The sequence below is a fragment of the Octodon degus genome, unplaced genomic scaffold, assembly GCF_000260255.1.
Source record: "Octodon degus isolate 3935 unplaced genomic scaffold, OctDeg1.0 scaffold00052, whole genome shotgun sequence".
NCBI lineage: Eukaryota > Metazoa > Chordata > Mammalia > Rodentia > Octodontidae > Octodon > Octodon degus.
Window position 1 is genome coordinate 7,796,975 of NW_004524628.1, and position 24,536 is coordinate 7,821,510.

The 24,536-nt window shown below is 52.3% G+C and overlaps 1 protein-coding gene across 9 annotated transcripts in view; it reads left to right on the plus strand.

The window, feature by feature from the left end:
• Map4k4 (mitogen-activated protein kinase kinase kinase kinase 4) overlaps positions 1–24,536 on the plus strand; it is an 84,458-nt gene that overhangs the window by 29,090 nt on the left and 30,832 nt on the right. For all 9 annotated transcript variants that reach the window (XM_023717479.1, XM_023717480.1, XM_023717481.1 and 6 more), the window contains 9 exons: positions 7,909–8,034; positions 9,296–9,406; positions 11,057–11,147; positions 12,779–12,909; positions 13,804–13,858; positions 15,068–15,146; positions 17,942–18,117; positions 20,025–20,097; positions 21,370–21,580. In XM_023717479.1, coding sequence (XP_023573247.1) covers positions 7,909–8,034; positions 9,296–9,406; positions 11,057–11,147; positions 12,779–12,909; positions 13,804–13,858; positions 15,068–15,146; positions 17,942–18,117; positions 20,025–20,097; positions 21,370–21,580 — 1,053 coding nt within the window. The remainder of the gene's footprint in view (positions 1–7,908; positions 8,035–9,295; positions 9,407–11,056; positions 11,148–12,778; positions 12,910–13,803; positions 13,859–15,067; positions 15,147–17,941; positions 18,118–20,024; positions 20,098–21,369; positions 21,581–24,536) is intronic.

Here is a 24,536-nt window from a genome sequence, read left to right on the forward strand (position 1 = left end):
TCTTACCTTTAAAAACAATTGAATACAATGTGCATACAAGAAAGCATACAAATGATAAGCTTGGTAAATTCCAGAAACTGCCCATACCTCGCCTGTGAGTCAGCCCCTGGCTGAGCAGTGAGGATGTTGCCAGCCGCAGTGGGTGCTTGGGGCGGTCACTGCCCTGAGGCCTGTGATTGCACACTGTGTTGCAGACTTTGTGCCCAGGGAACTGTGCGGCCCTTTTAGTCTGGCTTCCTGTACAGACCACGTGTTCACGAGGTCCTTTCAGGTCCTGACCCAGAGGGACGGAAGGCCTCTCACTTATGGTGCCCTTAGTGTGCTGCTAGCTTCAGGGTGTGTGAAGATGCCTGTTGGCAGTGCTGGCCTCTGGCGTAGCGGGTGCTGAGTTGGATTGTTGTGGATATGGTAGGAATTCTTAGCCAGTGTGGGGACTTTGGTGGGTAAGCGGCACCAAAGTTCAGGTTGTTAGGGTGTCGTGGCTTGTGTCTAGATGTCCGCCCAAAGCCCGGTGCAGCCTGGGGTGCTCGCCGTCTGGCTCCTCCGGCTTCTAGTGACAGTCTTGTGAAAGCAGCGTGACAGCATGTCGTTCCACCGAGTGGCGGCAGCAGCTGTGTGCCGAGGGGTCGGGGTGTTTTCTGATGGGGGGGCTCCTTCCCACTAGACCTCCGGTGACTGCTGCTTTTGCGTTCACCTTCGTGGCAGCAGGAACTCCTCCCATACCTTCTGCCTGCAGATACCGGGCTCTCCCTCCCCGAGGCTGCCGCTGAAGAAGGCTCCCCGGGCATGTGTTGCTCCTTAGCTGTTTGGAAAGCGACTGAACAGATGGTTTTGTACAGAAGAGCAAGGACATGCAGCAGGTCCTGAGCGAGTGTAGCATGCGTGCATGCGTTCGTTCATTCATTCCTTCCTTCATTCGTTCCTTCATTCATTCATTGTCTTTTTGAGGAAGGATCTCACCTTGTAGTCCAGGCTGTCCCCAGACTCGCAGTGATCCTCCTGCCTAGTGCAGCATTTAGACATGCAGAACAGGTTGCTCTCTCTGGTCTCTACAGTGTGGTGGCATGTGTGGCGTGGTTTGGTGGGTGGTCTGGTGCTGTGCGTGGCCGGGCACTCGCCCATAGCCCATCTGCCCCCCCCCCCTTCACTGCTCTGTTCCCCTGCTCTGTCGCAGGCTCTGTCACCGACTCGGCCTCCTTCCTAAGGTATGGCCGGCTGACCCACAGATGCAGCTGTGTTTAGGGAAACATGGGAGGTGACAGCTGGGCTCCTGGTCTGGGTTGGCTGTGGGTGCCATTTCCATTTCCACTTGGCTGGTGACACAGGGCAAGGCGGGGTGAACTTGCAGAACAGAGCCGGCTCCACAAAGAACAGTTAGAAAAAGATTCCACAGTATGACTGACCCCTCAGTGTCTGCATCTGTCGGTAAAATGTGCATGTATTGATTATATATTGTGAGTTTAAATATTCACATTCTGGTTTCAGCTATTAAAATAATACATACCCATAGTTAGTTAACATGTGAGCACACACATTCGCTCTCACTGTGGACTTTGGGAGCATCCTCTTGGGCTGGCACTTACTTTATAATGTCTGAGGAGGATCGGAACACCTGCAGTCTCCAGACTTGTTCCTTGCGCAGCCCTTGCGACTGTCTAACTTTTCAGCTGGCCACGGAGCGAGCCTGCCGTGGGAGGGGTCTTAGCTGTGAGCACCACGCACCTGCCAGGCCAGCTCACACTCCCTCCCAGCTCCTGAAGCCAAAGGGCACGCACATATTTTGATTTTGAGGTTTTCTTTTTAAGAGTTTTAAGTTGTTAAACTCATGATTTCCCCTGTTTTGTGTCTGAGTTTGAGAGACTCAGCTCTGTGTGTTGGCTTTAGCTGTGTTAGGTTCGCAGTGCAGACTGCTGTGGGGTGGGGAATGCGGTGTGCGGTGCTGGTGCCTGGTGCCCGCTGCCTGAGGATCCGGGCTGAGGCTGCAACCTGTGCCATCCAGGCAAGAAGTGGGTGTTCGTGGCGTGGGACAGTTCCCTTTTCTCTGTGGCTCTATGGGCCAGGCTGGGGAATGGGCATGGAGCCTTGCTCACACCGGGTGGGCTCTTGGGAAGGGCTGTGGCGCCTTCTCAGCAGAAGGCAGATTTTGAGCTTGTGCTGCTGGCTGGAGGATGTTGAGTCAGACGGGTTCCCATAGGTTTGCATCCTCTGAGCTCTGACAGATTCCCGTTAACAGATGTCTTTGCTGGGTGTGTTTATGTGAAACTGTAACTCGCAGGATTAAGAATTGGCCTTTGTAAACCAGCATGCACTCTCCAAGGAGCAGGTGCCACTGCACGACTGTGTGCGCCTGGTGTGATGGGTTTGCAGGAACTCAGTGCCCCTGCCCTCGCGTGGCTGTGTGGTGCTTGGTGGTCCTGTTTTTTGATAGCTGTGTTCTTTTCCTTGCCCTTGGTGTGCAGCAGAGTTCGCATTTTTAATAGAATCTTATATCCCTTTTAAAACAGTGTTCAAAAGAACAAACAATTTTCTGGTGACACAGGTGCATACAGAGCGTGTCTGGGGCCCTGTGCACTCCCGAAGCAGCGCTGGTCTCTCCTCAGATGGAGTCACACAAAGGCCTTCTTTCCTTGCCCGTCCTTTGGTTGGGGCTTCCAAGTTTTTCTGTTGTGCTTCCAGAGGGAACCCGGCAGCTGAGAGCCACACCCTGTGTGAGCGGAGCACACAGCACGAGTAGCTGCTGATGTTGCTTCAGCGACACACCTGAGCCAGCTGCTGCCCAGCCTTCAGGAAGCCATCCGGGCACCTGGTGTCCTTATTTGCTCTTCCAGCCTGTCACGGCAGTGGGTGACATGCCTGCCCATGGCTTCTCACAGCACGGTGATGCCACGGCCACGTGTTGGTGCAGCCTGCAGGGCTGCACTGGTGGTTACTACACTGGTGATAAAGCCACGGATAATTTTGTAGTTCACTTCCCAGAAGTCACCCTGCGTGCATACCCCGGGCTGGGCATCGGGTTGACTTTGTGTGCCGCCTCGAAGTATCTTCATCTGGCCCTGGGTGGAGCTGCCTGATGGGGCTTAGGGTCCCCTCGGTGTCAGCACCCTCGCTTTGCACGGGAGGAAACAGAGGCTCAGGGACTCAACTCATGCATTTAACTCATCAACTGTGGGTGTATGTGGTGGGACATGTTAGTGTAGCAGGTGTAGCAGGCACTGTCAGGGCACTGAGATAGTAGGACTGAGGGCCTGTGCCCACGGAGCTTGCTGCTTTGTAGAGGTGGTAAACTGAGAACTAAGCCAGGTGTGGTGCTGCACGCCTGCAATCCCAGCCCATGGAAGGATGAGTCAGAGGTCGCTGCAGGCTCAGGGCCAGCCTGAACTATATAACAAGACTCAGTCTCACACAGACGCAAACACAAACCCAAACAAAGAGTCACAGGGGCACCTGTGCTGCTAGCATTCTGGGAGGCTGAGGCAGGCGGATCACACGTTCAGGCCCAGCCCGGGCAGTTTAAGGGCTTAGCAAGGCCCTGTGTGAAAACGGGTGGGGAGTAGGTCAGAGCCCATGTCTGGGGTTCAGTGCCCCGTACTACATGAGGCAGCATGCCAGGAAAGTTGCCAGGCTCCTGAATGCACAGTCTTCTGGCCTTTCTGGGCCCCGTGGGGACTGAGACTTGCGGCTGGCCTGGATGTGGCACCGCAGGTGCAGCGAAGAATGGGCGCTAGCTATGTGTTTCCAAGCCTTGGCCATTCTTTCCCAAGGAGAATCGCTCCCTCCATGGTCTGGCACGGAGTCTGTGGGTTTGCTTTGAGAAGCCCGCTGTGGTTCCAGGCTAGTGTGTGGGTGTGGGTGTGGGTGTGTGTGATTGTCGCAGTTGTGGTTTGGGTCTCTGTGGTTTCTTGCACCTGAAAGCAGCTTCGGAGGTGAATCGTGTTCACCCACACAGAATTCAATCTTAGTTTGCTGAGAGCCGTGCTGTAGGATTCTCTTCATTGTCGTGTTATTTGCAATTAGTGGCCGCTGATGCAATCTCAGTGGTGTCCTTGGAGAAGGGCAGACTTTGTAGAGGGCTCTGACGACCTTGTTGTGTCTGGGAATTCCATCTCGTGCCTGTAGACAGAGAAGGTGGAAGCAGGTTTGGGCTTCAGCGTTAGTCCCTCTGGCCTTGGTCCCACGAGCGGTGCCCTGATGTAGTAGCAGAAGTCGGGCAGGTCTTTTAGTCTGGAATGTGTTCAGAACTGCGGTTTCTTGACCAGGCTACCATGTCTGATTCCCATTGTGGTTCTATTGATTTTTGTAATTACCTTACTGAATTTTTTGGTCGAAGTGATTGATCTTCAGAGGTTTGTTAGTTTATTTTTTGGTCCTTTTGAGACAGGGTCTTGCTGTGCAGTTCAGGCTGGCCTTGAGCTTGGTTTTTTGTTTTTTGTTTTTTTTAGCCCAGGCTCGTCTTGAACTTGGCAGTGATCCACCTGCCTCAGTTTCTGAGTATGGGGATGACAGGTGTGCGCCACCACGCCCAGCTGAGGTCTGTTCCGTTCCTTTCTTTTGACCAGATTCTGTAACCTTCATTTTATCCTGTGTGGTTGTCTTCACTTGTGTTTATGTGGATGGTTATAAATTTGAGTTGTGTAACTTTAAATTTAAAAATTACATATGATTAATATGCTTTTAACTTGAATTATACAGAATAGTATGCTTAGCTGTAATGGCTTTACCAGTAACAAGTGGTCTCATTTTCCTACCACCTGTTGTCGTATAAAGGATGGTATTTGACTAAAACTTATAAACTGGCTTTAAGAAACAGATATTTAAAATAGTTTTTTCCTTTTGCTTTTTCATTACTGCGAATGAACCCCAGGCCTTTGTGCTGAGCTGCATCCCTCAGCTTGTTTTGTTTTTTTGTGTTTTGTTTTGTCAAGACAGCCTCTCACTAAGCCATTAAGTTGCCCGGGCTGGGCTCAGACTTGTCCTATGGCCTCAGCCTCCTAAGGGCTAGGCTTACGGGAGACATTGTTGAGCTGTGTATTACTGTGCACTTGGGTGCAGAAGTCTTCTAGAGATACGTGTGTCCCATTTTGTGAGCTCTCCCGCATCAACACAGATGGAGTGCACAGTGCATTGCCTTTTGCTGTTTGTCCGTCTGTCTCGGAATGATCCTTCGTCATGTGAAGATGGTTTGTCAGGTGGAAGGGTTGCGCTCAGACCTCTCGGTCATCTGGGTCAGCCAACTTGCCTGTGGCTTGCCCGTCTCTTGCACATTCCTCCGACAGAGGACAATTTAGGGAAGGAGAGTTTATGTTGCCGAGAAACAGCAAAGTGCGCTGTGTGCTGGATGGTGGAGTGGTGGGCTCGTCATCTGCCTGCTCAGCAGCCAGCGTGCTGCGGGGACACTGCCACCCTGCAGATGCTCACCCTCCCTCCCGTCTCGGCCAGGGGAGGCCCTGCAGCCCCCTGCCGCCCATGCCCAGGCAGATCCTGGGCCAGACAAAGACCTCACTTGTGAGAACTGCTCCCTGGTCAGTGTCCAAAATGCTAATTGGTGTCAGCTGCATGGAGCCTGGGGCTGGGTGGCAGCTGCCTGGCCAGTGAGAAGAGGAGGTGGAGCCCTTGCTTTCTTCCTTTGGAAAGGGTGCTCCAGACTCCTAGCCAGTGCTCTCTGCTTTCCTTCCTCTGGTGTGGTCCTCTGAGGGGCGCAGTCACTGGGGCGCCAGGACACATGGTGTGTGTCAGTTCCTGCCAGTGTTGCCAGCTTTCTTTGCATATGTGGGATTTGTTGTTGCCTTTAAGTTTTAGTTGTAGCCAACTCCAGGTCTGTGTGCTGCTGCGTTTCTGGCTGTGTGTGTGTGCGTGTGCGTGTGTGTGTGTGTGTGGTGCTGGTGGTGGTGGTGGCGGTGGAGGTGGAGGTAGCCATGTGTGCATTGGGTGCTACAGTGAGCCCACCAAACTAATTTTCAGTGCATGACTAAAGGGAGACTAAAACTCACAAGTTGGTTTGTTATTACTCTAAAGACAACATGAAATACTACATAATAAGCATCAGTCATTAGTTGGGATTGTGGTTGTAGTTGGCTCAAAGTGGTTGGCAGATTCTGTGTTGCTGCTGCCTTTTCTCCAGGGGTAGGCATTGGTAATTAGACAGAGAGGACAATTAGTGCTGCTAGGCGCCTTTATAAGATGTGCAACCATCGGCCGCCTGTCTTACAACCATAAAGCAAGAGAAGACGTTCACAGGATGTAAACATCCTACAAGTTTTGAGAGAAGAATTATGATTTCCCCCCAGAATTTTGGGGGTTCAGTTCTTTATACTGCAGGATTTGACTGCTTTATATCTGGGATCCAATAACTGTTTCTAGATGCTGTTCAGAGGCTTCAGTCATATTAGAAAAGATGTGTCAGACGTGATTGTCTAAGCTGTTCTTAGCTTGTTGAGTCTAAGATATAGCCTGCTCTGCAGACGGTACAGCGTGGGTCTTGCAGGGTGGTCCTGCAGGGGTTTCTTTACGAGAGGTGGTAGCCTCTTCGTCCAGAGGCATTTTGGGTTCTGTGAAATGCAGTACCCCGCGACCCTCTGCCAACTGTGTCTGCAGTGTGTATGGCCTACGCTTTTCATAGCAGTGAACAGTGGGATGTGAGGCTCGCGAACTTCGGTGTGGAACTTGGATTTTTAATTTATGGGCTGTGAAAACATAGTATAGCCCATAACTATGGCAGCTCTTTCTAGACTGGTAAACAGGTCCCAGAAGACACTGGTTAAGGAAAAAACTGCAGCAGAATTAGAGTGCTCTGTGATCTGGAATGATTGCCTAGCATGCCTCCAGGGTGCATCTCAGGCAGCATGTACTTTCGGTCAGGAAGTGCAGCCCACTGGTGGACCTGGATGGAAATGATACCCTGGGACTAGTTTAGACAGAAGTAGACTGGAGGGAGGCAGGTAAAAAGCGCAGCTGACTTTCCTTCCTCTGCAACCATCCTTCTGCATTGCCTTTGCCCCATGTCATCCGACTTGCTTCTCCTCAGCTTGCTTTACTTTAATAAGCGAGACGCCAGGGGAAGAGCCAAGTTTGGAATGGCCTGCTCACTGGGGCTTTGTCCTGGGGCCCACAGGGCTGCCCTGAATGCAGCCTTTTCCTGGGTTGGTGTCCTATCACTGCACTGTGATCCACCCTGTGCTTGGGACACCTTTGCCAGCCTCAGGTGGATCAAGACCATCTGTATTCATGAATGTTTTCTAGAAGAGAAACACTTTCCTAGTAAGTAGTAGCTGAAGTCACACCATCAGTTAGTTACCTTTTGGGTTCCAGTTGAGCGTCCTGTGGCCCAGAGAAGTGGGGAGCATGGCCCGAGGTCACAGTGGTGAGGAGCCAGCCCTTCCCAGTTCCCACTCTGGTCCAGTGCTGCAGCTTGTGGTCACGTTCCCAGGACAAGGCCCTGAGTAAGGAGTGAGTGCAGGTCCACACATCTCACCTGCCTGGGAATTTCTTTTCCTAGATAATGTGTGTAGCCTTTCGGCCGGAATCGTCGTCTTCCAGTAACTTGCCAAAATGACTAACAGAAAGGGCAGGAGGAGGGGAACCTGGTATATATTTTCCAGGCCTTTTAGAAAACATGGGGTTATTCCTTTGGCCACATACATGTGAATTGACAAAAAGGGTGATATTGTAGACATCAAGGGAATGGGTCCTGTGCACAAAGGAATGCCTCACACATGCTACCATGGCAAAACGGGAAGAGTCTACAGTGTTACCCAGCTTGCTGTTGGCACTGTTGTAAACAAGCAAGTTAAGGGCAAGATACTTGCCAAGCGGATTAATGTGCGTATTGAGCATATTGAACACCTAGATAATGTGTATATGGAGAAAATGCAGACTGATGCATCATTAACAACTGTGTGTTTCATTCTTAAGGATGAAGAGGAAGAAATCAAACTGGAGATAAATATGCTGAAGAAATATTCTCATCATAGAAATATTGCAACGTACTATGGTGCTTTCATCAAAAAGAGCCCTCCGGGCCATGATGACCAGCTCTGGGTAGGCAGCGCTCCGGTGCTGTACGTGCGGGCTTTCTTCTTTGCGCTGTGTCCGAGAGGGCATGAGCCGCAGTGCATGGGGTGTGGGGAGCAGGGACTCCAGGGCCGCTCAGCTGGCCTTCACTGTGGCAGATGGGCGGAAGATGGGCTGAGCGTTTGTTGTGAGGTTATTTCACGCTTCTTGCAGAAAGTTAGCTTCATTCAATGAAAAAGCTTGACTTGCTGCGCCTCTTTTTGTTGCTCAGCAGCACACGTGGAGACATAATCCAGCCCAGCAGACTGTCAGAGTCCTGCTTTGGTAGTAATACTAAATGGGACTTCACAGTGAAGAATGACCACAGTATTTCTTTTCTTGGTTTTATGCCATTTAAATTGGTGAATAAATTGTTAATCCATTAAAAAAAAAAAAAAAAGTTAGCTTCATGTTCCAGGAATAGATCGGCACCTTCTATAAGGAATGTGAGGACTACCAAAGAAAATAGGAATTTGAAAGTAATACAGGAAAAATTTCATGTGTGGGAACCAGTTAATATGAAAGTTCAATAAATTTCAGCCTTTTATACACAAAAATTGAAGTGAGAAACAGAGTATTGGCATTCACTTATTAGTAGTGTTGCGACTCTAGATAATTAAGTCAGTAAGTTCAGGGAAATTCCTGGACGCACCTGGGGCTGCGTGTCTTGAGCATGTTTGTCTTCAGAGTGACGGCTGAGACTGGGAGGCCTGGGCTTCCTGCCGCTCGGGCTTCAGGCTTGGGGCTTGCGTAATAGGGAGACGGAGTGCATTTTTCCTAAGGATTTTAAAAAAAAATCCATTATAGAAAAGGTTGTAAAATTAAGAAAATAGAAGAGAAAATTATCCTTATTTTTGTTACCTGCATCCCTTCAGTGTTGAAATTTTAGAAGTTCATTTTCTAGTATCTCTGTTGAGATTGTATTTTTTAAACTGTAGATTTTATAAATTTGCAGCTCTTAAAAGTTACACAACTGCTTAAAACAGCATTTCCCTTTTGAATGAAACCCAGTTACTATGAAATAGTGTGAGGCCCCCCCTGTGGGAAGAACAGGCGACCTTGGAGGCGCGCGGGCAGGGCGAGGGGCGGGATGGCCCCGGTGCCCGCTGCTGGGACGCAGGAGAGGGGAGCAGGGCTGCGCAGCCTCGGGTGCCCTCGGCTCCTGGGCTCGGCGCTGCGGGCTGGAGGACGGAGGCGGGTGGTGCTCCTCCTCCCCTCACATGTTCACCGCCTCACGCGTGTCCTGCAGCTTGTCATGGAGTTCTGCGGGGCCGGGTCCATCACAGACCTCGTGAAGAACACCAAGGGGAACACGCTCAAGGAGGACTGGATCGCCTACATCTCCAGAGAGATCCTGAGGGTGAGCGAAGCGGGCGTGTGGCCTGTGATGGTCGGCCGAGCCTGTCTGGGGTCTGCGTCATGGCGACGGACCGTCCTGCCTTCCACAGCCAAGGACGCTGCGCGACTTGTTAGCTCTGGGGTGTGAGCAGCATCGCAGTTTGGTCTGGCAGGTCTCTAAAGAGGGCACACGTAGAACTGCAGGCCTCCGATCTGGGGCTCAGAGGGATTGGGGTGACCTGCTCTGCACTGGCTTGTCATTGTCCCGTTTCTCTGCCGCTGCCGTGCGTTAGGTGTTACTCTGGCAGTGTGAGGTGGGGTACGCACGGACCACTTCACGGAGAGGACGCTGCTGCTGAGGCTGGTCTGCAGAGGACTTCCAGGGAGCCCCAGGCCCACCCATGGCTATCTAGGGGCACCTGGAGCGCTTTGTGTTTCCAGGCTGTCACTGCCCACCAGCGACACTTGGCTTTGGAGTCTGAAGGAGATGGGATGGAGGGAAAGAGAAAGACCCCAGGCCTCTGCTTTTCCTGGAGCCCATGTGCGTGCCCCAGATCACCGCGCGGGCTCTGAGGCTGGCTTCAGGGACCTCTCATGGGCCAGCACGTCAGCTGTTGAAGTCTGTTGTAGTACTTCTGAAGAAACGGTCTGCTGTTCCATGTGATTTGCAGCCAACTGCAGAGCTGTCTAGTGATGTCAGAGCAAGTTTCTAAATTGTTTTAGCTGGCACTAAGTCGTTGCTCGTGTAGCAAAGCCATCTTGATGCCCGGGCTGTATCTCTAGGATTTTGTATTTGGTTTTTCTTTTCTTTCCCTCTCATGTCATGTGGGATGGGCATTTTTGAGCCCATGCACCAGGCCCTTCTACTGATAATAAAGTGAAACCAAGTAGAAAAATAAGAGAAAAATTAAATGAACACTCTGTCACCTGTCCTTTTGAAAGGAGACATTTCAGAGTAAGTAGGTTGCTGGGGCTCAGGGAGACAGCGATAGACTTGGCTTCTCAGCAAAGCACGGGTTCTCGGTGAGCACCGAGAAGATGCGCAGCGTCTTGCGGGACAGATGGGGGCAGGGTGTGTTCATTCCCGACCACCTCTCTTGGGCTTCCTTCCAGAGCAAGGGCCATAAGCAAGGGCTAGGCACCCCGCAGGGCCTGTTTTCTTGGGAAGAAAGATAACTCAGTACAGGCTCTTCGGATGGCAGCACTGTTTAACACTGGGGTGGAGGTGGAGCTGACTGGCACCATGTGGTGGGAAGACAGCCTTGACCCCTCCCAGCCCTCCACTGTCTCCTGGGATGGGTTTGGTTCACACAGACCACGGGGTCACCCGCTGAACATAGATGCTTGTCGTGGGAAATGAACCGCCCTGTACACAAATAGCACAAATTACAGCCAAGAGACTGCAGCTGGAGGCCACAGCGTGTCTTAAAGGCATAGTAGGAGCGGGCATGCTACTCTGGGGTGACCCCAGCTGGCTGAAGGGGCAAGGACAGGGCTCTGTATGTGTGGGAGTTTGTGTGACATCCTCCTGCAAATGCACCAAGGGTGACCCTGTGTTCCACATAGAGTTCACACAAGCACCTGGCCCATTTTTGCATGCTTTTGTCAGAGGCCTGCAGCTGGCTGCTCACTTGGAGTGAGGCAGAGCCAAGCTCATACTGTCTCTCTTCAGGGACTGGCACATCTTCACATCCATCATGTGATCCACCGGGACATCAAGGGCCAGAATGTGCTGCTGACGGAGAACGCGGAGGTGAAGCTCGGTACGTGTGGTGGGCAGGTGCTGATGCAGGTGGGCCTTACTCACTGCCTATTCTCTGCCCCTTGCTGCAAGGCCTCACTGTGGTGCCTGCTTGAGGCTCTAGCCAGTCACGGGGGCAGCGCTCCCACGTGCCTCCCCTGCTCCTCCTCCTGTGAGAAGCAGCCAGACTGAGTTTGAAGTCCAGCTCTGGTACCCCGCTTCCCCCCCCCGGCCCTTAGTGGCTCGCTGTTTTACTTGGGACAGGATCCAGGTTCGGGCCCTGGCCCGTAGATGCTCTGGGGTCGGACCCTGCTGCGTTCTGTGACTCCCTCCTGTGTCCCCACCCTGCCTTGCACAGTGCCTGCACTGAAGGCGCCCAGCCCCAGCTTTGAAGTTGCAGGTCTTCCTTCAGCCACAGGCACTTTTCCTGACTGAACTGCCCTAGGCTCTGCTTCTTTATTCTTCCCCAGTTTTTAATGTAGTGTAATTTATTTTCCCATATCTCTGCTCATGTTAAGTTCTGGGAACATAGCAGCTAGATCGAGAGTGCTCCTAGGCAGCACTGGCACGTGGCCTTGCGTGGAGAAGAGCATGAGCCTGGTGTCTTCCTGGAGGTGACATCACACTGATTTCCAGCCTGTTTCCTTTGACTGGATCGGAACACGTTCCCATTTGATTTTCACGGGATGGTCTGTCAAGGGTTCCAGCAGTATTAGCTGTCATTTGTCTTCCACTAATGGATCATTAAAAAATCCTCACCTTCTTTATGCTCACGACCATCTAGTCTGCCTTTCTTTTTCGAAATGAGGTGGGGAAGTTGTTCTCGTAGAGCCTGCCACTGTTGTCTTCCCTGTGCCAGGGAGTCAGGAGGACTGCTGCCCAGTGCCAGGAAGCACCATGGCGTGGAGAGCTGTGGGTCCCCTGGCCTGGGTTGCTCCGGGATCAGCTGCCAGAACGCTGGCTGAGGTGGCCTGGGGCTCCTGGGAGGAGCAGAGCCGCTGCCTGCTGTGCCTGCTGCTGGCTGAGCAGCCTCTGTGTGCTGGGGCGCCAGCCCTGCGCCCCACGGCCATGCCTAGGAGCTGGCCCGCTGGTGTGCGTTCCTGCAGGAGCCACAGCAGTGTATGGAGCCTGGTGCTGGCTGGGACTCCTGGGCAGACGTGTCCAGAGTGGGGGGCTTCTGCCACCCCTCCAGGGTCACCACTGAGTTGGGTAAAAGGTAGAAAGGACCCTGAAAAACGTAAGTGCTGACTGTTTTGGCAGGCGTTCTTCGTGTAGTATTGCTGTCTTTAGTGTAGTGCCATGTTCTAGAAACCCCAGGGCTGCTTCAGAAGCCCCAGCGAGGGGCTCTCAGGTCTGTTCCCCTGAACTTGCACTTGGTCGAGGCAGGTGGGTCCTCTGAAGCACCAAGGATCACCACCTGCATAAGGCCTGCGCAGGCCACCAGTGGCTGTACCTGGCTCCTGGGAGCTTCTAGGTGGCAGCGGAGCTGGTGAGCTGGCTGGGCAGCGAGCTCCGAAGCGGGCTGTCCCTCACAGTGCTCTTTCCTGCAGCTGGCTGTCCTATGGCAGCGCCATCCCCTGTGCCCTCAGGATGCCTCCTCATCTTCCATGTTTATGGACCATGTGCCCCCATTCCTCTGTCTTCCTCTTACAGTGGACTTCGGGGTGAGTGCTCAGCTGGACAGGACAGTGGGCCGGAGAAACACATTCATTGGCACCCCCTATTGGATGGCACCCGAGGTCATCGCCTGCGACGAGAACCCAGATGCCACCTACGACTACAGAGTAAGGGGTGCAGTCTGGGGATGGGGCACCTTGCTTGGGAGCCCCTGCCGTGGTGACGGCGGCGGCCCGCACTGCTTGGATGCCGTCCTCCTGGTGCACAGCTGTGCCCGAGCTCCTTCCTGCGGAAGGTGCTAGTCCCTGGTCCCCAGCAGCTATACCCCTCACCGGAAGTCAGCGCAGCACCGTGATTCCTGCTCACTTGAAGACCACATTAGGGTCACACGTTTCCTCTTTATAAAACACAGTTTAGGTACACAGTCCCTTCACTGCTCTTGTTTGAAGCTCTGTACAGCTTTCGTTAGTTCCTGGAGTTTTCTGGAATTCCTAGGGTGACCTCTAGAGGCTTGAAATAGTAATGCATGTTTTTGATCCAGGTGCCACACAAGGGATGAGCAGACTGTTTACAAAAACTTTTGTGAACCATTGCTTTAATTAAATGCGCCAGCGTGGTCAGCGTACCTGTCAGTGATATTCAGAACTGAGTTCATGCCCCAGTACATCGCTCGGTGCTGGCGCCCTACAGTGCACCTTACAAAGAGTGCACGCACATTTTAAGCTGTACACATTTTAATTAAGTTTGAAGCAGTAACACAGGGCGTAAAATAAATACTGGTTGGGAGACTAAGCTGTTACTAATGACCTTAGACTAATTAGTTACAGGGAGGTTTTGAAGTGAATCTTCTCTAGTTAATTGTAGATAAGATTGGTTTTCATTATAAATCAACAGTAATTTTATTTTTTTTAATTCACTCAATTGTAAAATGTCCTTATGGATGTGTTCCTCCTTTGGCAGATTTTCTTTCGTACTGTGTCCCTGAAAGCATGCCTTTATTGAGTGAACAGGCTGTGGTTTTGTAGCTAACAGTACCCGTAACACGCTGTTTTCTTCTGCAGAGTGACCTTTGGTCTTGCGGCATTACAGCCATTGAGATGGCAGAAGGTGCTCCCCGTAAGTACCCGTCTTTCCTGTTGAGCGTGGCTGTAAGCAACCTAAACCCGCGCCCTGCCGAGTCCTTCCTGGTGGGGCGTGCAGAGGGCGAGCCTGGCCGCCGGGCATCCTGGGCTATCCGCAAGCCGTGCTTTCTGTCACTTAGTGTTCTCATGTCTGCTCTCCGAAGAGACCAGGCAAGCGCTCGGCTTTCTGTTTGCATTGTGGATTTAATATTCAGTGAAATTAGTTCTGACTCATGAAGTTCTATTACTAAAAGTTTTAACTTTACAGATAAAGGAATTATCTTTTATTTACAGAATAATTTTTTTTTTAATCACCTGATGAACATTTGTAAGGGTGTTGGCTTTTCCTTGGATTAAGTCAGTGAGAACTTCATAAAGTTGATTTTTTTTGATCAGGGATAGGGTAGAATTGCCAAGAAAAAGGGGGGAAGAACCCCGAATTTTCTGCTGGGGCCCCTACAAATAGTACAGTGTCTAACTGCCTGGTACGTTGTTCCTGAATGCTAGTTTGCTATGCAGAGAAGAATGCCTGTCTGAACACCATCAGTCCCTTGTGTTTGTTTCTGAGGAACCGAGCGCCAAGTACCGCATGTGCCTTGGTCCCGGTTTTCTTTCATAAGGGCAATACCATGTTGGCTCCCATCCCTCCTCCAAGCTGCTGCGCTAGCGTCTTTTGGAGGTCAGTAGACACGTGGAGGCGTGCGCTGCCCACATGTGGGCTCCCCAGCTAATGCAGCAGCGGGGGAAGGAAGGGCAGGAATCCTCTTGTCCACTCAGTTCTGACTCTTTCAGTACTAGTTACGGTAATGACAGCATTTCTGGTGGGCTCAGCTGTGGCTTTGTGCTGAGGCCTTTGCAAGCCCTATCTTATTTAATCCTTGAGAAAGTACAGTCATTTTTATTGCAGTCTTATGGGTAGCTTAAAAAACTTAAGCATTACCTCCTTTTAGACTTTGACTTTGGTTTTTTTACTTTGATTTACGAAAAGTTGTTGATGTCTGTGTGAAGTTGTATGTTCCTGTTCTTCTTTTATTTTTCTGTTACTAAATGGGAAATTTGAAGTGCGCCTAGGCTTAGTAATGGCAGCTACAGACTGGCCCGAAGCCAACGTCAGGCTATGGAGCAGTGTGCAGTGCCGACTCTTGAGTGGGTTGCGGATCGGGTGGGTGAGTGAGGGCCACACTGATGTCATCTCCTCCCCCAGCCCTCTGTGACATGCACCCGATGAGAGCGCTGTTCCTCATCCCCAGGAACCCTCCTCCCCGGCTGAAGTCTAAGAAATGGTGAGCACACGTGGCTGTTTTTTTGTTGATTGCCTCGCCTTCCCTCTGTCCCTCCCATCCTTTGTCCCTCTGACTTCTCTCCCCCTTCTCATTTTACTTTCTTCTGAGATATAGTTCTGGCCGTTGCAATTTCATTGAGCATAAAAACCACTGCCTCAAAACACAACTAAATGAAGCCTGTTTTTCCCTCAGTTTGCTTCTTGATAAATTCTCTTTGAGTTCCGATGCAGCAGCAAGTGACTTTGTATAAAATGCTAACTGGTTAAAGAAAGTGTTCCGTAGATATTGAAGCATAGCGTCGTGTCCTCCTGACCATCTTTACAAACGCAGTGCTGTGCTGTGCTGAATGTTCTCAGATGATGCGGGGTTGTAAAATCAATGGAGCAACTCCTTGATTGTGTGAGAAGGCGCCAGGTGCTTGGCGAACCCTGCTTCACCCCAAAGGGCATAGGAACAGATGTCCTCTGTCCCCCAGTGGCCACCTGCCTTCCCTTGCTGCTCCCGTACACTGTCAGAGGAGGACTGAGGATGGACGTCACACGGGGCTGGGGGTGCTGCCGCACGGGGTGCAGCTTTGGAATTTACGGTTTTGCCCACTTGTCTCACCTGAATTTCTGAGTCCTTTTCTGTCCCCTTCTGTGTGCAAGCTTCCGTCCACAGCTGCTTGCCCCCTCCCCGTCCCCTGCCTGTGTGGCCCCCACATCCCCATCTCTTGTTAAGCGTGGTTTGCATGAGCTCCTGCGCGTCAGTTCTTGCCTGTCTTGCTGCAGTGTGTGAACAGGGTGTCTCTGTCCAGCCTTCTGCCGTGCTGCTCTTGGTCTTTTGGCTGGGCTTGTCTGTGCTATTCTTCCCATGTGCTCATCTTCTGAGGTGTGCAGATTCTCGTCCCCTCATGGTTACGGATGTGCCCATGTATTCCAGCCCCGTTTCTTCCATGCGTCTCCGTCCTTGCTGTCTTGGTTCCCAGCACCTTGCACGGCTCCTTCTGTACCTCTCTTCCATGGACTGGGCTTCTTCCACTCTGTGCACTGCCTGCCACCTTGTTCTGTCCCCGACACCTCAGGTCAGCTCCTTCTGCTCTCTGGTTTCTTGACGCTCTGGAAATCCATGCAGCTGCAGAGTCTTCTGTCCTGATTGATCCACTCTGTAAATGCGTGACGGTGCCAGGGCAGCATGGGTGGCTGGCCCCAGGCACCCGCGTGTGCAGTGGACATGGGTCGCTCCATCCAGCAGAGCCTCAAGACCCACATCCATGCACCTTCATTGCCCTTTGCAGTGAGCCCGTGTGTCTCGAAGGGACAAGGTGATTGCTGATGTCAGTTTTCTTTTGTTGTGTTCGCTGTCTTCCTGAACACAAGGTGTAAATTTCTACTGTTATATTTTGGGAGAAGTAACCGTCAGAAGACAGCCAGAGTCTTCTCCAGAAGAATTCAGCTGCTGATTGTAAAGAGCGCGCTGCAGGTGCTTGACCTGCATGCAGATGGTAGTCCGGACGCAGCACCCATAACCTTTCGGAACCTTTTAAGCCAGGGCTCCAGGCTTGGGGTTTCTGGTCTGGGGTGGGACTCTGGTGTGTGCGTTTTAATTGGCTCCCGCAGGGCTCAGGGACCTTGTGGGCAGTGCTCTGTGGCTGGCACCGCGTGGTGCCCCTGTGCGCTCAGTGGCTTTGAACTTACCCTGACCTGCTCTCCTGCTCTCTGCGCTTCTCTCACCATCCTCCTCCAGGCGCCCTTGTTTCTTCTCTGGGTTGCTATTTGCTCGCACCCATCTCTGAGTATCAAACACCGACCATCGTTGTACTAGTTTGGCTTTTTTCTTCTCTGCAAGTTGAGTTACAATTTTCTGCCCTGTATACCTAAATCTCCTCTCCTTTATTTCCTATATATATTTCTTATATAGCCTACCATAAATACATATGTAAATATTTGTCAAACGGAAAATAAATACCGTTTGGGCAGAAATACAAGGTAAGTGAAATGATTCTTTAAAGTGGTGAAATAATTAGAGCTGAACTCATTTTCTAAATTCTATTATTTCTAAAAACTGAAACATTAATTCATCCAACAAATACCTGCCGCCTGTCGATTATGGCGGCCCCGAGGAAGCTGAGCACTTGGAGTGAGCTGGGCCTGCCTTGCCTGCTTCCAGCCAGGAGGGGGAGGCGCAGGCGTGTGCAGTCTCCTGCGTGTGGGCGACCCCAGGGGAGGGCTCCTGCCCGGGCCTGGGGGGCAGCGTGCAGCTGGGGTCCCCCTGGCCTGGGGACTGTGCCAAGCCCCACCTTCCGGCAAGGATGTGTGAGGGTGGGGCAGCGCGGTGGGGGCCGGGCTGGAGAGGTGGGCAGCGAGGAGACAGGCTCGCCACGCACGTGCCCAGCCCAGCTGCCCCCCACGCCTCTGCGCGGGAGCCCAAGCAGCCTCCAGCGCGGCTGGTCATCGGTGAGCTTCACGTTTGCTGCCCTGTGGCGACCCCACGCAGCGCCGCCCCCGTGCCCCTGCTTCTCTGCCTGCGGTTCGGTGATGAGCGAGCAGCACAGGACCGGACAGCCGGCCTCCCGTGCAGCGCTCACGGGGCGGGTGTAAGTCTGGGACTGTGTGGCCCGCTCCTGGTCCCCAGCAAGCCCGCGCTCCTCATTCTGTTTTTGCATTGTTCTTGGGCATTCGCAGAGTGTTCGTGGTGGATTCTGAAGGTTTTTTTTTCCAAGCTTGTAGTTTATAAGTCTTTTGGAGCTCTGTTTTTTTTTTTTTTTTTTTTTTTTTTTTGTGGTAGAAATGGGTATTTTTCCCTTTGTCCTACAGGTCGAAGAAATTTTTTAGTTTTATAGAAGGATGCCTGGTAAAGAATTACATGCAGCGGCCCTCCACAGAGCAGCTTTTGAAGCATCCTTTTATAAGAGATCAGCCAAATGAAAGGCAAGTTCGAATTCAGCTTAAGGACCATATAGACCGGACCAGAAAGAAGAGAGGAGAGAAAGGTATTAAATTTATCCTTTAAAAGTTTTTTTTTTCTAGGTTCTTGCCAGTGAGAACAGGTCGTGCCTTCCCCAAGGTGACACTGTGCTCCTCCGGCAGTGTTCTGTTGTTGGTCTCTGCTGCGTGCTTCTAGGATTGTGCCTGGGGTCCAGCCAGCCCTGTAGGATGGTGTGTCCCCAGCGGATGCTGTGTGACTGGTGTGGTTTTCCTGTCTGTCCTCAGAGCATGTCTTTGTACTCCATCGCTCTCCTTCGGTCTTGGGTTGTCCTGTACTTCACTGGGGTCTTACAGTTGCTGTGATGGAAGAAATGAGACTGAAGTGTGGTCCAGCTGACCGGCTGGTGCTGGCGCAGGGTGTGGGGTCGTGTCCCCCTCACAGAACCTACCATCAGCTGTGCACCAGTGTTTGTTAAATGCCTGCCCTGGGCCACACGGCTGTGTCTTTGTCCTTGTGTCGTCTCATGGGGAGAAAGGGCAGAGTAGCCTGCCGTAGTCTTGTTGCTTCCCTCATAGCAACTGTGCCTCGCGGTTCTTGGCTGTGGCTTATAATGCAAAATTTTAAAAAAAGAGCACTTACTTAAGATTCCAGTGATTGTTTAGGTCTGCATTCCCTTTAGAAACAGTAAGTATCTATGTGTGTATTAAAATTATTCAGTCTGGGGCTGGGGAGATAGCTCCGCGATCTAAGTGCCTGCCTGGAAAGCTCAAGGACCTGGGTTCAATCCCTGGTACCACATGCTGTGCCAGCCCCGAAATCAGGCATAGTGGGGCACACCTGTAATCCCAGCACTGGGGAGGCTGAGACAGGAGGATCATTACTAGTCTGAGCTGCGTAGCAAAACTCTGTATTAAAAAAAAAAAAAAAAAGTTAAAGTTATATGGTCTAATTGTCTAACAGGGAAGAACTAACTTATTTATTTGGTGCAGGGACTTGCTACACAGCTTGAACTGGTAGTGAACCTCCTGTGTCAGCCTCCCCAGGGCTGGAATTACAGGTGTGCGCCACCACACCTGGTTTTGGTGGCTAGCACAGCATGTCAGGGGTTCCAGGGCCAGCATGGCATGCCATACCAGGGATTGAACCCAGGTCCTTGCGCTTGCCAGGCAGGCACTTAGACTACTGAGCCATCTTCCCAGCCACATCCTATGTCTAGACTAATTTGTCTGGAGCCACAAGTCTGTTGGCCTGTTTTTCTTACCAGGAAAATGATTTTTCATCTTACATAGCTCTGACAAGAAGCAAAATTTTTGTTTGTGAGTAGACTTTGTTTAATCTCTTCGTGGCCTCTGGTCTTGATTGTTCTCCAGCATGAGGCTGCTGAATGAAGTTTGAGCTTATGTGTGAAGGAGACTAATACCGTGGCCTCTCACCTCCCGGAGAGCGGGAGTAAAGTCTGTGAAGTGAAAATGAATTACTTACGTTGGCCTTTTTGCTTATGTCTGGTGTGAGAGTAGCTTTGTCCTATTCTTTCACTCTCCCATGCCATTAGTTTTTTCTGGACTGGCCTTTCGTAGTTGGTGGGGGTGTTAGATTTGGGGTGCGTGCCACACTTGGGGCCTCCCTTCCTTGCCCCAGACCCTCTGCACTCTGGGGTTCCCAGGGGTTGCCAACACCCACCTGCAATCTCGATGCCTCAGCCCCTTCCAGCTCTGGCACCCGGGCTTGTCAACTTGCTGGTCCCTTTTCTTGTTCAGCCCTTGCTCTGAGACCCTCAGAACATCCGCGTCGGGGGTGTTTTGGCCGGCCCGGAGAGCAGCCCCCTTCCAAGTGGGAATATAACGTGTCCTGCCCCGCCCTGTCCTGGGGCGAGCTGCTGTCTCCGGGGCTGCTCCTGGGCTGCTCCTGGGGCTGCTGGCCCGTGCCGCCCGCATCAGCAGCTGTGACTGTCTCCACATTCTGTGTGCACAGACGAGACCGAGTATGAGTACAGCGGGAGCGAGGAGGAGGAGGAGGAAGTGCCTGAGCAGGAAGGAGAGCCGAGGTAAGGCCAGGCGCGGGCGGTGGCTGCCCCGGCAGGGCTTCACTGCACCCAGCGGCAGGCTCCAGAGGCCTGCGCACCTGGGACGGGTCCCACATTACTGACCAGTGATCCAGCCTTGCTGGCCTGGAAAGGGGCATCACGGGGAAGGGGGATTGTGTTGGGGCTCACGATGGGACCCTCCCTGGGTCTGTCGTGAGTGACAAGAGGGGCCCCCATTGAGCACTGACAACCTCTTGGCCTGGCCCTCAGCGCGGTTCCACTCTTCCCCGTGTGGTTACTGGCGCTTGGTTTCCCGGGTGAGGGTGTACTCTGTGCCGACCCAGTTTGTGGCCTGCATGTGCTGCTCCCGGCTTCCCAGTGTGCAGTGAATGGGGCTGCCAGCCGACCTGGACGAGCCCCCGCTGGCTTGAGTCAGAGCAGACCGTGTGCATGGACTTTCATTGGGCAGAGGAAGGGTGCATCTGGAGAGGCCTGATGACGGAAGTTGTCAGGAGGGACCACAGGAGGCCCAGCAGTGCTTTCTTCTTAGACAGAGTATATGAGTCTGCTTGAAACTCACAGTTGTAGAGGATTTTCCACTGATTTTGAGCAATATTAATGAGTTATTTTTAATGTATTTAGTGCAGGGTCTACAGGGTCTTAGTACATAGATTGGACTCGTAGTGATTCTCCTGTTTTCAGCCTCCATGTGCTAGGATTACAGGTGCGCTCCACCACGCCCATTCTCAAGCCCCATCTCAGCCCTGCACTGCATGCAGAGGCCGGCCCCTGTGCTCCGCCTGTGGTGCTTTAGTTCGCTGAGCTATCTGGCCTGCCATTAAGCAGTATATTTTTGGATGGGGGTTTGTTCACTACCATATTATTCTGAAGAAGTGGGGGCACCAGGAGCTGGGGAGCCACTGTCCTGTCTGAACAGTGACCTACCTCTGCAACTCACATGGGCGCAGCTGCTGGCCAGGTCTGGGACTGGGCAGGGCCCGGGGAGCAGGGGAATGAACAGGCAAGGACCAGGCAAGGCTGAGCAGCTGAGCGCTGAAGTTTCTCTTCACTGAAGGAAGCAGTGGGTGGGAGGAGGAAGGTGACTTCAGCGCTCACCATTACTGAGTGGTAGGAGCCGTGTCCTAATCTCCCCACTTGGGAGTCTGAGTTGGGAGGATCACGGAAATCCGGGCCAGCCTGGACCCTGTGAGCAGGCCTGTCTCGGGAGAATGGACGGAGCGAGCACTGGTGCTCCTGCCCGCTGGGCGCCCCTGAAGCTCCACTTCCCTGCAGCTCCATTGTCAACGTGCCTGGGGAGTCCACCCTGCGCCGGGACTTCCTGAGACTGCAGCAGGAGAACAAGGAGCGCTCCGAGGCGCTGCGGAGACAGCAGCTCCTGCAGGAACAGCAGCTCCGGGAGCAGGAGGAGTACAAGCGGCAGCTGCTGGCCGAGCGGCAGAAGCGCATCGAGCAGCAGAAGGAGCAGCGGCGGCGGCTGGAAGAGGTAGGAGGCACCTGCCTGATGGCCCCGTCACGCCTGTCCAGAGTTCCAGCCAGCCCCAGCCCTGCCCCTGCGTGCCCACTCTGAGGACGCCATTGCTTCTCCTGAGGGAGCTTGAGGACCTGTCTCCGGGGCCTGGTGGGTGCCCTGTGAGGTGCAGAGTTCTGTGTCCCCACGGCGGCAGCCCTTAGCTTGGGGGGAACCTCCCTCGTAAGCTGGACGTGTAGTGCCCATCTTGATCCCACTGCCTTGCAGGGACTGCCAGGAGTCTAGGCCAGCCTGCACTGTGTGGCGAATTCAAGGCAGGCCTGGGCTACAGAGCAAGACCCTGCCTTAGAAGCAAGAAGGGAGTTTTCCCTGTGGCTAACTTGACTCGCTCAGCCTCCACCTGCTTTCTTCTCCACTCTCGGGCCCCAGGTCACATTTTCCGAACTTCAGACAGTCACATGAGGAGGGTTTTTCTCCAAATGTCTCAACTATAGGTAGATTTGAGAGGGAGGGATCCAGAGAGCAAGGTTTTAGGTTGAGCTCTGAGCCACAGCCGGAGGTAGGTCCCACGCGTGGAAGCAGACGACAGCGCCCGCGCTGGCAGCGGGGCTCCTACAGCCTTTCTGTTTCTAGTGTGGAGAAATACATCCTTCCCCGGCTCCTGCTTGGGTGTCAGTGGGCCTTTGCTTTGCTTTTCTTGAGGTATTTGGCTGTGAATTTCACAGCCATACAGTTCTCAGTAATCATTTATTTCCATTTAATCCCAACACATCTTAGTGTTTTACCTTTGTGTTTCTCTGTAGAAAAGGAACCCAACAGCAGCAAAGCCCTGTTTGATATTTTTCGGAGGTTAATTTAAGTAACAACAGGTGTTGCCGGCCAAGTTCCTGAACAGCACTTGGGGGCAGGGTGGCCTTGTCCTGTTCTCTATACTTAAGAGTCTGTCCCTGGCCCTCTGCGAGATGAGCACTTAAGGAACGTGGTGTTCTCTGGTTTTGCAGAGGAGGTGTGGGCCGCCCCTCCCTGTGAGGGCAGCCTGGTCTTTATTCCACTCCCCTGCTGCCTTGGCAGTTTCTGGTAATGCCACTGTTAAGATTTTCCCCGGAGTTTGAGACCCCAGTGTGTTAGGAGGTGCCACACACGATCACTTGACTGGCTGGAGCAGGCCCTGCTGCGTGGCTGAGCGTTGCTGACGTGCTGTCCTGCTCATTTGGGCTTTCCGGGCCAGTGGCCCTGCCCTGTAGCGGGCTGTGGCTCAAGGCCCTTCGGCATGAGGAGAAGCCCACCTTGTTAAATAAATAGCTGCTGGTGAGTTAGGGGAGTTGGTGCTTCACCTCCCTTGGCTAGTCCTTTAAATTCAAACTCGGGGCCCCTCGCATACCTCTTAGCTCCTGAACAGTCGCAGGTGGTCTGAGCAGCCTGCCTCCCGGTAGTTATGCAGGGTTCACACGCTGGGTCCCAGAGAGGTTACTTGGGAGCATTTGGCTCTCAGTGGTTGTAGTCCTTTATTGACACGAAGGACTTAGCCACACTGTGTCAGGGTGCCAGGCCCTTCTTCAGTGAGCGAGACCAGTGGGCACGGCCAGCCTCACTCGCAGGAAACTGCTGAGAAGCAGTTAGTCGAGGTGCAGGAAGTGCAGCACACTCGTTCCTGTCTCTGCAGCTGCGGCGAAGCTGCGCTCGGGGCCCCTCGGTTTCTCCGGCCAACCTCACCTCTTTCTCAAGCTTGTGGGCCCTTCGTCATCTTTCAGGAGCTGTGTGTGTGTCCATGTCCCTCCATGCCCAAGGACTGTTGCCACCAGCGCCTCTTGTTTCTGTTACTTTCCTTGGCTCCCGTGATGGCTGGGTCTTCTAAAGCCTTAGCAAGTATCTTACGTGTTTTCTGGCTGTGTTGAAAAGGATGTCTTGGGGCTGGGGAGATAGCTCAGTAGAGTAAGTGGTTGCCTGGCAAGCGCAAGGGCCTGAGTTCAATCTCCACTTCTGCAAAAAAAAAAAAGAAAAGGAGGTCTTTTCTGTTTACTTTTTGCTTTTGGAGTGTTCAAGAAAAAGGGAGAATGCTGGGCTCATGCAGTCAAGCTCCCACTGGAAGGCACGCCTGTCCCTCACTGCGGTCCCCCAGGACACTGCTCCCAGTCCTTTGATGGGGGACTCTTGCTGCTATGCTTATCCTGTGTCATGGCCCAGAAGAATTCCCACAGGGTGATGCGAGCCTGCGCCACGTTTCATGCCTTTCACATGGAGAGCATGTAGAGAAGGTTGTTTTACCTAAGTTTTCCTCAGAAAGTCGTTTGCATGCCAATTTTCCCTTCTGTTTGTGGGCATGTCTTTGTTTTTCAAAAGATTGCAGTATGTTTCATCTTTTTCTCATCCACTCGTGACTTGGTGCCTGTGCCTCCTCCCCGCCAGCCACCCGTCTGCTGAGCCTGCGCTGTTTGACTGAGCTTACTAAAAATACTGAAAGTGTTATTCTGGAGAAAACTTGAGTAGCAAGTGACGTTTAGCAGAGCTCCTTCAGGCAGCCTACCTTGGATATAATTTTGAACTTGCTGTATATGTAAATAGATTTCCTATTTGTCTGGCTAGGGGCCGGGGAGTTAGTTCAGTAGAATAAGCGCGTCTGGCTATGATCTTATGATGACCCGAGATTGGTGGGTAAGGACAGTGGATCTTTGTAGAGATTTTTTTGCAGTAAGTCTGGTGCTGTGGATATCACACTCTTAAAACTGTACATGAGGGGTGTTTTTAATGTAGGTAGGGTGAGAAATCTAACTTCTGATTTGGCATTCCCAAAACAACCTTTTCTTAAAAAAAAAAAAAGAGAAACAAAAATCTGTCCCTTTCTAATCTTAACCTACAAGGACCGTGATATACTCTGAAGCTTAAATTGTTTTCATTGCCAGGGAGATGGCTCAGTGGAATAAGCGTTTCCCTGGCAAGTACAAGGGCCTGAGCTCAATCCCCGGTTCCAGAA